Here is a 14,113-nt window from a genome sequence, read left to right on the forward strand (position 1 = left end):
ACGTATGAGTGTGTCTCCTTTGTGTGTGTTGTCATTGTGTGTATTTGTGGTATTGTGTGTTAGGTATCCTTGGGTGTTTTTTCCCTAAAGTCAGCAACAGAATCACAGCTTAGAAACAACTTCACTGCTCTCTCAGTTTGTTTTCAATACTCATGCAAGTATCACACAGATTTTTACAATTTTTTGCAAGAACCATTTACAGTTTATTCTAAAATTTCACACAATTCCCTCGTATTTTTATTTAAGGCACCCTGTGGAGTTTTCTTGTGAACAAAAAAAGTTGGATGTTTACATGTGTTACTCACCAAAACACACTGTGTGTATCATTTAGGACCAACAAACATGTTGAATGCATTTTCCTCATAAAACATTTGCAAAGCCGATTTTTGAAGTAAGTATTGTTTACATCAGTGTTTACTAGCATGTCTTCTTCTTTCCTGCCTTTGCAGGTGCTGCTCTACAGCCACCTGTGGAGCAGTGGAATAGTGTGAAACCATTGGCAGGGATATGTATTACGTAACCATGTGCACACACACATGCATGCGCACCCTGGTGCGTATGCACAATACAAACAGAACAGGACCCACTCATAACAAAACTACTCCTAAGCAGCAACTAGAGGTCTGAAACACCACAGGGTACCTTTAAGTTTCTTTTTTGCTATGCATTGCTTATGCATATTGATAGTTTATGCTGTTTTTAAATTTTTTGTGTGCATAATTTAATTTAAAAGTGCATTTGGTTCTTATTCTGCACATTTCACCACCTTTAAATACTACAGCCACTTTCATATGTTCATCCTTTTATCATTTCTTCCTGTGCATTGTCAAGTTTTATTTTTCAGCCGTGCATGTACTGTATCCTGATACTATTTGCTGCTGTGATTATCCAATTTTTGCCATCATCAGGTTCATGAAAGGTTGAGCTTATCTCTTATCACTCTGTATATATTAATAAGCACATGCTTGCACCCGCACACACATACACACACACAAATATGTACAGCCCAATCTATGGGCATGATATTAATCAATTCAGGGAACAGCCTTGTTAGAGGATTACCTTACACATCTCATTTAAGCTCTCTCTTAGAAAGTGGGTCAACTCTGATAGTGTGAAAATGGGGTTGTACTAATGATGTTAATCCGTGAAAAATCTCATCTGGTTATGGGGGCGCCAAAAAACAAGGGGGTGCAGTGAAAGAGAAATGAAGAGACAAAACACAGACAGACAGATATAGCATGATGGACAGAGAGACAGCCACAGGGACTGATTGACTCACTGCATGAATTCCCTCATGTCTCCATTTCACACCTTTTTTCTGCCTTCTGTGGCTCTCATCTCCTCAACACACCTTCACCTGTCAGCATGACAGACAGTAATAATAGCCTGGAAAATATATATTTAGCCAAAGTGCCAAAGTCACATGTTGTGGAGAGGTGTGAAAATGCCCAGGGGTAGAGGGTTCTGTTATGTTCTGAGATGTGAAAATGATTCAGTCACATTTTCAGATGGAGATGATGAATTGCAAAATGGTATTCATCACATAAAAAGTTTGATGTCCATTCTAGAAAAATGGAAAAAGGGATATACAAGTCATCTCTAGACCTTTACTCAAAACAGGTTGTATCATCTGTTTAAAAAAAAACAACGATACACATACAGCGTCTTCTGCTCAGTTTTACATTTATGCATTTCTCCTCTCTCTTCTCCTCTTCTGTCCTCTCCTCTCGGGCCATAATCTGACCTGTTTATATCTTAGTTTTTGTTCCTGACAGTGGGAAATGTCCAATGTGATGCAATGACTTATTAAATGAAACGATTGCAGCTGCAATGCCTGTGTTGCGACTGAGTCAGACAAATTGTGTTGTTATTATATACAATGGATGCTTCATTATGCCACTGTGCCTCTCTGGTCATTTATATTAATGGACTATAGCCAAGGAGAGCTGGCTTGGAGAGGGTGTCAGAAAAGAATATTTGGTAATGGATGGCCTATTACCCACCCACATGGTGCAAAGCGAGAGGAATTGGTATGCACTGTGATGATGAGGGAAGGTGGGTAGGGTTAAGAGTGTCATTGTTTTCGCTTTCATTTGCATCTATATGCAAAAAGGTGTTTCACCACACTGTGAATATATTAACTATATTTCAGTGATTCATATTAATGAGATTTCTCTTGTTGCAGGTTCTGATATTGTACAGTGGATGATCAAGAATCTGGACATCGAAGATCAAGGTAATAGAGCCCTGGTAGTGAGCTGATGATCAATATTGATCAAGGACATAGAGGTCGAAATTACAAATCACTGCTAATTCAAATATTTTTGTTCAACTCAGTTCAAAGATTTGGAGTACTGTAACTGTTGTTTGTTCACTTTATTTCTAAGTTAAGCAAACACATCACTGATCATACTGCTGCGATGTACCACACTGATTCTGACAATGATGCTGTCAGTCATCAGCAAGGGCAGCTCCACTGTTAAAAGCTGCTGATGCACTCAGTGACAATGGCGGTGCATTTGGAAGATTCGGTGTTAAAGATTCGTTTGTTCATCATTGTTACAGTTGTTTTTTTTCTGTAAAGTTACAAGCTTGCTGGAGGTTTTCAGGGCAAGATGAGAGAAGCAGTGCTGATCAGGAATTGTATTACTTTCATTAGTCTGTCAAAAGAAACACCTACGTGCCTCTGTTAGATTGCTGTATGTAAAAGACCCCAGTTCTGCATTTTTCTTTGATCTGACTTTCTGTGTCCTTGAGCTACAGCAGAAACTGCAATTCTTGTTATTATTCTTCCTTTTTTCTTTCTTATTATTCTTATTTTATTCCGGTGTGATGAAGTAGAACTAGACTGTCTTGAGGGAGTTGCCAGATCATTAGTTGATCCCCTCATTGCTCATTAAATGACTCAAGAGTGGGCAGGTTGAACTCTGATAAATATAGAAAGTTAAAAATGGTTGCTTGGTTGCATTAAAGATTACCACTCTCCTCCTCCAGTGATAAAAAAGTATAGCTAACAATGTGAAATGTCTTTTTTCTCTGAATTGGAAGTGTGTGTGTTGTTTGTGTACTGTAGGTGTGTGTTTACTATACAGCACTTGTGTATCTGAGTGTGTATGTGTGTGCATTCCTGTGTCTGTCTGCTCTAGTGTGCGCCTCAGTATTGTAAAAGTTGCAATAGTGACATAATCAATTGTTCACTTAGCTGACTCATCAACTCACAATTCCTTTGTGTCTTTCATTTGTATGCAAGTCTTTTTCTATTTATCTATTGAGCATGTCTGCATCATGAAGGTTTTTATATAAGCACAAAGCCTGTCTGTACATATGTGTATGTGTTTAAGGGCACTAAGAAGGAATCAGCAGCCTGTGCTTCAAAGCAGGATTTGGGGTTAGTGAGGTAACTTCAGGTTTAACTCTGGGTTTTCAGGGTTATGATGGTGGTTCACTTCTTACTGAGGTACATCGCCATGGCAACTTATGCTGATAAGCTAACCTGCTCCAGAGCAGGTTAACTTCAGAGGACTGGATCACAATTTGTAAACACCCGGACCACTGACCAATCAGATCACTGGAAAAAAAGAGTCATCAATTCTACAAGATCCTGACATAATCCACACACTGTTAACTGGCCCCCATGATTATAAATGCTACATTTCAGTCAGATAGACCTCATCAGTCCTTAACTATTTTTCCACTCTTTGCGTCAGCAGAAACAGAGACAGTCTGGCATTACTTTTAAGTTTTTTATATGACATGTTCAGAATGGTTTCTTCATCATCCAACTAAATAACAAAAAACATCCACTCTATACTTAAGTCATATATAATAATTCCTATGTGTATTTTAAGCCTTAGCCTACTTTTAATATGTGGAAATTATTTCTAGTGTTTCTACATCTTCTTATTCTGTTGTATGATTACAGGCTTGTTTCCCTCCATCGAATATGACTTTTCGCTGTCCCTAAAACAGAAGTTTTCTGCAGGTACTTGGTATCACCGTTTCATCTCATATCATATGAAGTACTTCATTCATGGTTCTGATAATGCTGCTCGTAATTAACAACCCCGCCTCTTTCACATGAACGCGTTCGTAGCTGGAAAACCCAGAGTTGACTGAGCTAGTTGGTAGCCAGCTTCCTAGTACTGGTTATCTAGACGGCCAATGTTAGGCTCAATGAAGCCAGCTAATGAAAAGATATCTTGGGTATGTTGAACTTGCTTCATAGTACAGGCCCCAGATCATGGTTAGACACCTCTGCAATGTTTAAAGTCAGATGAACTTTCCCTAGTGGACAGGCTGACTGTTCCTGTGCTTTTGTTTTCTTTTTTCTTTTCTTTTTTTCCTTTTCATTTGCATTTTTATGGCAGAACACGGTTTCAAACATTTAAAATGCCCAAGAGATGATGCTTTTCCCCATGCCTCAGACAGCACTTTGATCATTAATGTATCTGTATCATGGCATCTCTAATATGCAACATAAAATGATTAATAATCAACAACAAAAAGCCTGTCAAATCATTTCTGCTTAACATGCTGAACAGGGCCAATGGGGCAAAAATGCTCATCTTTATGTCATTTTGTTGCACTGTTACTGAGGCAATATGATATATGTCATTTCCTCAAGGAAATTTGCATTTATACCGTTACTTTTTGTGTCACCTGCAATTATTCCACAACAGCACTCTTTTTTTATCGTTTATCATAATTGTCAAAAAACTGCGATTTTATAACAGTGAAGAGTGTGAAAACATGTCAACCAGCAGATGTTTTGTGTACTTTAGAACTATTTTTTTTTTTATCGGTGCACTTTTTTTTTGCAAACAAAACATCCTGTCAATTGCCTTGTGGTGTTGAATGGAGTGCTGTGCAAAACTTGACATTAGCACAGAACAACTCCTGGTGGGGCTGACAAACACAGCAAACTGATATGCAATTAATTTGGCTCACAGCATGAAAGCAGCATGTTTATTATGTAAAGGCATATCCACTCATATCAAAGTGAACTCCAGATGAACCCATTATCATCCTATTTTGCAATATCTGTCGTCGCCAATCCTATTTTAATTCAACACTGCATAATAGCCGACGAAAATTCCTGCCTTCAAAGTTTTTCTCAAAAGTTTAGATGATTTTGTTGCAGGTTTTGCACTTCCAACTCCATAATACTTTCATTACTATCATTACTATCACAGATCATTATCATTCATTGATTGGGAGCTTTTGGAATTAATTGCTTACCACATTTAAGGTGGCTCAGACATCATTCATTAGCATGCATTACTGTGCACTCTAATCCAGACAGCCACAGGTTGATATGAGATCCTTACTGTCTGCTGAGGACACTATTATCCTTAAATTATACATTTAAACATTACAGTTATGCATCAGGAATCTCAAACCTGACCAAAGATTTGCTCCTTTAACATTCTGATCCACTTTGAATTTCCTCCCAAAATTCATAACTTAAATTGGAAAAAAACAAATGTTATACAAATAGTGGTGGAATCAGCAGAACTTACCAGTGATTTCAGTATTCCCATTCCATCCAGGTAAAATGTCCATAAATCCACTTAGAAATCATACAAAAAATATGTTCCACTTAACTTCATAATCATCAAATAGAATCTCCAGTTAAAAAAGTAATCCCAGTTGATTGCCGTCTATATAGAGCAAACAGGAATTGCTAGCAGGCAGTTCAGAAGGTCTTTCCATGATAATGATTCACTAAAACAAAAAACAGGGCTCAGGTGTAGCCCACAGCTAGCTGCCAACATTATACTTCCTGTTTACATTACCCAAGGCATGATGGGAAGCCTTGAGGGAAAATCTCAAAATATATTCATTGTATGAAAAAAGAAAAACAGAAGTGACAAAATCAAGGAAAATGTACCTTTTTTGCTTTACGCTATCAATATTTGCTTGTCTAGCTAAGACTTGAAGAGATGTAAAACTGAAAAAAAGCCTAAGGTTCAAACGGGTTAATGGTCTATGGACTGATTCATTCACAGAGTCACTTACAGTATGAATTAGCTTTGCAGTATTATCATTTTGATTATGCCAGGAGGGTAGTGAAACCAGGCTCCTGCGTCACTGGTCTGCAGATCTTCTGACCTCTGACCTGCTTGAAAATAAATCCCTGCAGGGGTATCAATAAGATCATATCATGATTAAAATAAATTTATCCAATGGCACTGTAAAGCTCTTAGATATACACCAGGTCCATCTATACACTATAGATCAAATATTCACCAATGCCAGGATAATGATAACATCACATTATAATGTAAATATCATAATAACTCAGTGGGAATAATAATATAATTCTTTTTCTTTTTTCTAAGGTTATTTTCTATGTCCCAAATACAGCGTATACATGCAAACACCGTTGTCAACAAAATCTAAACATTTGACATCACTAAACAACACTAGATAAATGCAATAGCTAAATTCACCCAAACAGAACAACATATAAAAGGTAAACAACAGTCAGCCAGTCAAGCTGTCAGTGAATGTGTACCCATGTGTTATTTAGGGTGTGAACTGCATATGAAAAAGCACCTAATCTGCTCAGTGGAACACCAGGGAACAGTAAAATGATCTCTGAGGGAGGACATGTGGCTCATCAGAACAGATTGGAGAGGGTGCATATATTCTGTATAATGGTTCTGGTCTTCTCCTCTACCCTTCTTAAAACCTCCTCCTCATCAGACTCAAGAGTCACTCCTGTAGTGGAGCACTTCAGATGATCTTTTTCAGCCTCCTGAGATCACCCCTCTTTACACTGCTACCACGGCATACAGATGTATAAAAGCTCCTAACTTCCTTCAAAAGAGAAGCATGGATTTATGAAATAGTGTCAGTATTCTCTCACCAGTCCTCAGTTACACACTCAGGTATTTGACTGAATCCACTATCTCCTCCTCCTACACAATTAAAACAAGGAGTCTTTATCACGTCCACGTCTTCAATCAGTGCATACTGTTTACTGCACACAATAATAATCAAAATATAGCTACAAATACAGAATCTCGTCATTTGTCTTTAGATAAAGCTCAGCTGGAATACTCCCACACTCCACTTGGCAGGGCTCCAAACTGCTGGGTTTTTGGCACCGAGCTGGTAATATGATGAAATCAAAGGGTGTTTTCCCCTTGGACTCTGAGGCCGGCCTTTCTTGACAACTTGACTAATTCCAGTCCAAGGTTTACTCAGCTATAAAGCTTATAGAAAAAACGTGCAATATGTTAAATGGATGCCAGAGGCTCCCTTGGTACCAATAACTGATCTTTATAGACCTACTAGAAAAACCACAACAAAACAATCTTTATCTCATGGAAACTCCCATCACATTAGTACCATTTAGCATTTTCAGATTTAATCTTTCCTGCCCACCATACTGTATGTATGGTGGGCATGGATTTGTTAATGAAAGAAATACAAATGTTTATACCAGACAATTAAAAAAAAAAAGCATATACTGTTCAGCTTTACTTGACCAAGCAAAACAACAGACCATGAAGGAAATACAGTGTCAAAAGGATTGTTTTGGGGATTTAGAAACATTGTTGTAACACTGACTTTGTGTGCGGATAATATTCAACATCTATCCTTAAATTGTCATCAGAAAAACCATCAGCTTCACTTGAACAGTAACAGAGAGACTGAGCAATCCAAAACAGGTGACAGAGACGCTGCACACAAAATGGGAACAGATCAGCCAGAAGAGGAGACAGCAAGCGCTTCAAGTCTCTTACTGCACTGTCACAGACGTCATTTTTCATACTTTGGTGACTTTACTTTCATCTGACATTCATCACGTCTGAAGTAACAATCCAGAAAATGAAATTTTTGAATGGATAATAAGTAAAAAGGTATATGGATGAGTGGATCTTTGCTTAAATGTTTGTCCTTTCAATTCAAATTCCTCTGCATCTCTTGGACGGTGAAGCTCTCCGACTGCACAGAAATTTCTCTTTCTAACTTAATAATGCAACAAAATATAACATACAGTTAATGATATATATATTTGTGGGGCAAGATTGTTGAAAACTGAAATAGTACAGCAGATAAGGTGGAGGGTGTGTGTTTGTAAGTAAACAGGTTTAAATAAATTATGAGTCATAATTTATTAATGAATGCACACACATACACACACATGCACATACGCATCCTGACCTCTCAATGCTGTGACAGTCAACTCAGTGGTAAAGGAAAAGCCAATTTATATTTATCTCACACACACATCTATCTAGTGTGTGTGTGTGCGTGTGTGTGTGTGCATGTGTTTGAGAGTGAGAGAGCAAAGATGTGCATATTTTATGCATGCATATAGTAAGCTCCTGTTATAGCATCCATAACTCTGCCCATTTAATGTCAGACATTTCAACCTTTGTTAGCTTAGTATATTAAAACTTCAAGCCTCTCCTGGGCTTTACCCCAAAAATACAGTAAACAATCAAATTACATAGAGGAAATAGAAAAGGACACAACTGTATGAAACAACATCTAAATAATACGTCCTATACTGTCAATAATAACCAAAAACTGACGATAACAGAGACCTGTCAACAAATTACACTAAATATGAATAATAGGTGTTGACCAAATTAAGGGGTCACAAGTTGAGTACAGCAGGGAATAACTAGTGGCAGTCGAGACACGCAGTTGATGATGATTACATGTTTTCATTATCTGATGGCTTTAAATCAGGGACAGTCAACCATGTGCTGTGGAGCGCCGGAGGGAAGCAGGTTTTCACTCCAACCAAGCACAACACCAGGTGATTTGACTGATGAGTTCCACCTCTCTCTCTGGCTGAAGGTGGGCTAATCAGTACTGTGGCCATCATTCATTTCATTCATTTTATCGTCACTTTCAACCCGTCACTGACACTGTCGTTCTGTTTTGTACTGTCACATCCATGTCTGTAGCTGTACTGTGTAAATATTTTGTTCTATCTTTCTCTGTATTTATTTATTTTATTTTTATTTATCATATATAGTATTTAGATTTGATGAAGATTTGTCTTACTGTTCCCTGTTTTCTGTTGCATTAAGCATGCTGATGGCACAAGAATTTCTTTCAGGATCAATAAAGTTCTTTTTTATCTTATTTTCTTAATCAGCGAGACCTCCTGCTGTGGTGTTTGGTTGGAATGGAGACCTGCCTGTCCTTTCTGTCAAAGCAGTAACCAAGTCTTTTAAAGCAGCAGCTCTTAATGCAGGTCATGGTGTTCGTTACGGCCATTTTGTCAGGGATGAATTTATACCTGGGGATTAAAGGTGAATGCAGTTAATTAGCTGGTGGGACAAAAAAAAAAAAAAAAAACAACATGCTGGCCAAGGATCTGTGATGAGGAACTATTGATTGCAGAATAATCAGAGAATCTTCTTTTAATGAAAAAGTGGGATAGATTTATCTTTTAATGCCTCAGTATTAACTAAATAAAGAGTGTTTACAAAGAGAAGCAATTAGAATTTAAATTACAGTAAGGAAGGGCCTAATCACTCTGATCCTTAAACCTGAAAAGACCAATTTATTATTAGAAAACTGATTAGAATACTAATACACAGTATTCCTCATTTAAAGATGAAAGTGTTATATTTTAGTTTTTAGTTTGTTTCATTTTTTTTTTTAGAGAATTTCATCACATACTTAAGCTGATAATTTACTGATTGTAAATATACTTTTATAGTGCTTTCTAGTGACAAAACCATATGCACATATACCAATATAATAAGCTTATTTCTGATTTCAAAAATACGAATTAAAGATCTATCATCTTTCAGTTCCCACTACATCTGACTGTTTTGGAATATATTTTTAACACGGTACTGAAAGAGGAAAAGTTTCAATCAGAGCACAGAACTGCTTTAAAACTTCTACAATGTTGTTGAATTAAACTTGTCTTCTGAAGGACTTTTGGAACTTTCTGAGCCGTGAGGATACATGTGTGAATGTTTTATATGCATAAAAGCAAAGTTGTGTGTGCATGCGTGCGATATTAATGGGAAAACTGACAGACTGAACAGGAGTAACCAAGTTGTAAATGGACTTTTTGTTTGTGTTTTCCCTCAGTGGAGGCTCTTCACCTAGGAACTCTGATGGCTGCACATGGTTACTTCTTCCCCATCTCAGATCACGTCCTCACTCTCAAAGATGATGGCACTTTCTATAGGTTTCAGGTAAGAATGACACTAGTAATGCTGTGATACTTTGTTGTTGTATTATGTTATTATACTCACTTCCCAGTTTATTGGATACATTTAGTGGTTTAATCCAAAATCATACCTGTACAGTCATTTTAGAGGCTTTACTGTGTGCCGCTATTGAACTGCCTCATACTGAAAGGTGTTTTTTATATTTTGTCCAACCCATTTATATCATTGACAGTAGACTAAATATAGAAACACCAGTCAGTACAATGCAATACATTCAAACAGCACGAGAAACTTCATCCTCCAAAATCATCATGAAGTTGAATTAACACCTCACTTAAATTATTTTGGATTGGATTGGATTTTTTCATACTTTTTTTTGTAATGTGTTATGAACTATAGACAAGATTTTCACCCGTGTATGAGCAGGAAGTTTTCATCCAGAGTGTCTCAAGAGTCCACAGTCATGTGTTGTACAGACAGGGTTGAAGGAGATGTCTAGGACTGATAAATTGTTATATGTTTTATGTCTTTTTCATAGAGAAAAAAATGTGGTAGGTTTATTGTCATTTCTATATGACACATCTGAAGCACTTTCCATACTGTTGAAAATGAAGTACAAAAGTCACTTTACACATTACGGATTTTATTATTATTATAGCATCATAAATGGGGTGAGAGGCCAGAGAAAAAGCTGAGAAACACGTTAAAGTGCCTCTGTGTGAGACGCTGGAGTCCAAACAATGATTCGACTACCTGACTGTGTACAAGCCCCAGTATTCTTACAGGTTCATAAAACAAGAGCAAAAAAACACATCATTCTGAATGTCAATAGTGGGATTGACAGTTTTAGTGATTTTCCACCCAGTGAGCTCCCCCAAGTGTGCTGCACAGAACTAACCAAAGTAAATCAATGCCTAAGGCTGTTTGTGTTAGTGGCAGGCTTCACTTTGCTCTTTACATCTAATCAGTTCTCATCTGAAGCCAGTCCATACAATGCTGCCTGAGGAGGAGCAAGATTCATGCTGATCTCTGCCCTCAGTGAGTGCTGAAAGGGGCTTATGTGCTTTAGACATTATACCGAACCCATTATACAACAAAAATGTTTTATTGTGACAGATGCAGCGCTGTGACTAAATGACAGTGCACCCTTTGATTCAGAACACCATGTGGTTAGTTGTAGTCTGTCAAAGATGCAAGGTTTCTTTTAGTTTTGGCTCTTAATGACCTGTTTTTCCCTTCAGACTCCATACTTTTGGCCATCAAACTGCTGGGAACCAGAAAACACAGACTATGGTGAGATAGCTGTTCTGTTGTAATCTAATTCCTACTTTGTGCATTAAATGTCCTGTAGAGGCTAATGATGCTGTAGAGCATAAAATATATTTGTCCAATAGATATGTTATTACTCCTAATGTTACCAAAAGTTCAAAAGATAAAACACAAATGGTGCAACTGCAGTATCTGAATGGTAGGCACAAACATAAAGTCACATTTAGTTTTACTCAAATGTTGGCCCAGACTTAGAATCAGATATAGTGCAGTGGACATGCAATGACTCTCTTTGTATTTTATATCTATTTTATATAATTCGATTTTCTTTGTATTCCAACCTCAGTCAATTGTGTTTGCCTCAGCTGGGCTCTGTGACTGATGCAGACTGATTACAGTGAAAGAAAGCAGAGCTGTGTTTGTATGCTTGCACCTGTTGGCTAAATGTGCACATTTGGCTGAATGTTTTAATGGTATGTGCTTTTCATTGTTTACAGAGGAGCAGAGTGGAGATAACAATTTCATATTGCCAAAAATGGTTTGAAAATTGGATAGCCGCAGCCTTGCAGGTCTTTCATTTGTTGTTTGAGTTGTAGGAGAGGAAAATGCTCGCTGTGGGAATAATCCCAACTGTTACGGGAAGTTAAAGTGTCTCAGATGCAGCGACTGATTCACCTAAATGATGCCCTTTAATGAAAACAGTCTAATGGCAATAATGAGAAAGTTTCCACATAATGATCAGTTAACAAAGGGATGATGGGATGACAGTACATGAAGACATGAAGTCAGGAGCTTACACACACACACAAGCATACACAGTAACAAACACTCACACACATGACCTTTGTGATTTGCAGGCCAGTTTAAATGTGCAGTTGAGAGGATTAAATGAGTAAATGCAGGGCCACTTAAGGCTGTTAAAACCAAGCTGAAATCCAGTTCTCCCTCTATTACCAATCTCTATGTATGTCTCTCTCTCTCTCTCTCCATCAGCTGTTTACCTCTGCAAAAGAACAATGCAAAATAAAGCACGTCTGGAGCTTGCAGACTATGAAGCGGTAAGTGAAAGAGGTCTTTTAGTGTCAGCACTCCCCTCTCTACATATCTGTTCTGTTGCTGTGTTGGCTCTCAGCCTTTATCTCCTGCCTTTTCCCCCACACTGATACTGAGCCCATTTGTTTTTCTGTGTGTTATTGCATTGTTTGTAACTTTCCTCACCAAAGATATTAAATGAATCACCTGGCTAGTTATGCTCTGTGTCTTTTCCTTTTGTACGTGAGCAGGGATCATTAAAGACGGTATCCAGCCGTGCACTGTACACAGCATGTGCAGTAAACATAATCATCTCAGATACTTCAAAAGCCTTTGTTTTTGTTTTTTTGTTTTTTTTTTCTACTTGCAGGAGAGCTTAGCAAGGCTACAGAGAGCTTTCGCCAGGAAATGGGAGTTCATTTTTATGCAAGCAGAAGCACAAGCGAAGTAGGTTTCTTTAAGAACCACACACGCATTGAGCAATTATGAGTGAGTCCTCTTACACCCTCATTATGACATGATTAAACTTAGCGTTCATGACAGCTTCCCTGTAATGTCCAGCTCGCAACTTCACAGATGAACAGTACATTAAACATGTGATGGACTAAATGGATCATGTGTGTTGGAATAAGCTACATGCGCTGAACTCCTTTTTTTCCCCCATCAGAGTGGACAAGAAAAGAGACAAAATTGAGAGGAAAATTCTCGACAGTCAGGAAAGAGCATTCTGGGACGTGCACAGACCAGTGGTGAGTGAAATCACTGATGTTGTCGTCATCGTCGTCTTCGCTGTTACTGATATCATCTTAATTGTTCTTGCGAAAGTGAATAATATTGAAAAAATGATTTCATGCTGACCACACTCCACTCCATATCACACACACACACACACACACACACAGTCAAAAGAATAATTGCATGGATACGGACAGGAAATCGTTTATGCTCTCTGGGTTGTTTTAATCTGTCCCACGCATTTCACAGGCAATGTGAAATGTGATAAAGAAATAGTGTTGTGAAAATGTTATGCAGTTACAAGCACTATATCAATTATGTTGTTTATATATGAGCCATACTTGATTCCTGTGGCCTGTGAACAGTGTAAAGAGGTGAACACACTGTAAATCCCCCATCGTACACATGAAATGCCACATCAATAACTGTCACAACACATCAGCCTCACTGCTGCTCTTTACCTTGTTCATACACCCTTGCTTAGCATTAGCATTTAGTTTCCCCCTGAGGTTAAAGGGTCTCCTCTGCTGTATTTCTCTAAAAGCCACAGCTCCATGCTTAATTGGAAAATAACAAGTTCAATTTATGCGTCCTTGGAGCAACATAATCAATATTAATTCAAATTTCACAGTGACGCCGTCAAGCTACTTAGCTCTGTTCTTCTGGAAGAGACCTAGATTAGACCACTTGTTCAATCAGCCAGAATTTGCACGCTAAGACTCTGATTTCCCGCTGGTTTACTTGTTTTGCTAGAATTGGCACATTCCATGTTTAATTAAACCAGCATCTGACACATTGTCCTGGAGACTTCACTGAATCACTCCACACCATAGCAAAGCATATTGGATTTAACGAGCTGAAACTCATATAATGGTGGCGAAATTGCACCTTTACCATTTTTGTGTTGTCATCCT

At 37.9% G+C, this 14,113-nt stretch overlaps 1 protein-coding gene across 2 annotated transcripts in view; it reads left to right on the forward strand.

The window, feature by feature from the left end:
• Window positions 1-14,113, forward strand: part of rgs7a (regulator of G protein signaling 7a) — a 51,518-nt gene that overhangs the window by 29,643 nt on the left and 7,762 nt on the right. For both annotated transcript variants that reach the window (XM_044373676.1, XM_044373677.1), the window contains exons 4-9: window positions 2,189-2,239; window positions 10,081-10,187; window positions 11,405-11,456; window positions 12,426-12,490; window positions 12,835-12,911; window positions 13,132-13,213. In XM_044373676.1, the coding sequence (XP_044229611.1) occupies window positions 2,189-2,239; window positions 10,081-10,187; window positions 11,405-11,456; window positions 12,426-12,490; window positions 12,835-12,911; window positions 13,132-13,213 (434 nt within the window). The remainder of the gene's footprint in view (window positions 1-2,188; window positions 2,240-10,080; window positions 10,188-11,404; window positions 11,457-12,425; window positions 12,491-12,834; window positions 12,912-13,131; window positions 13,214-14,113) is intronic.

The sequence above is a fragment of the Thunnus albacares genome, chromosome 14, assembly GCF_914725855.1.
Source record: "Thunnus albacares chromosome 14, fThuAlb1.1, whole genome shotgun sequence".
NCBI classification, from domain to species: Eukaryota; Metazoa; Chordata; class Actinopteri; order Scombriformes; family Scombridae; genus Thunnus; species Thunnus albacares.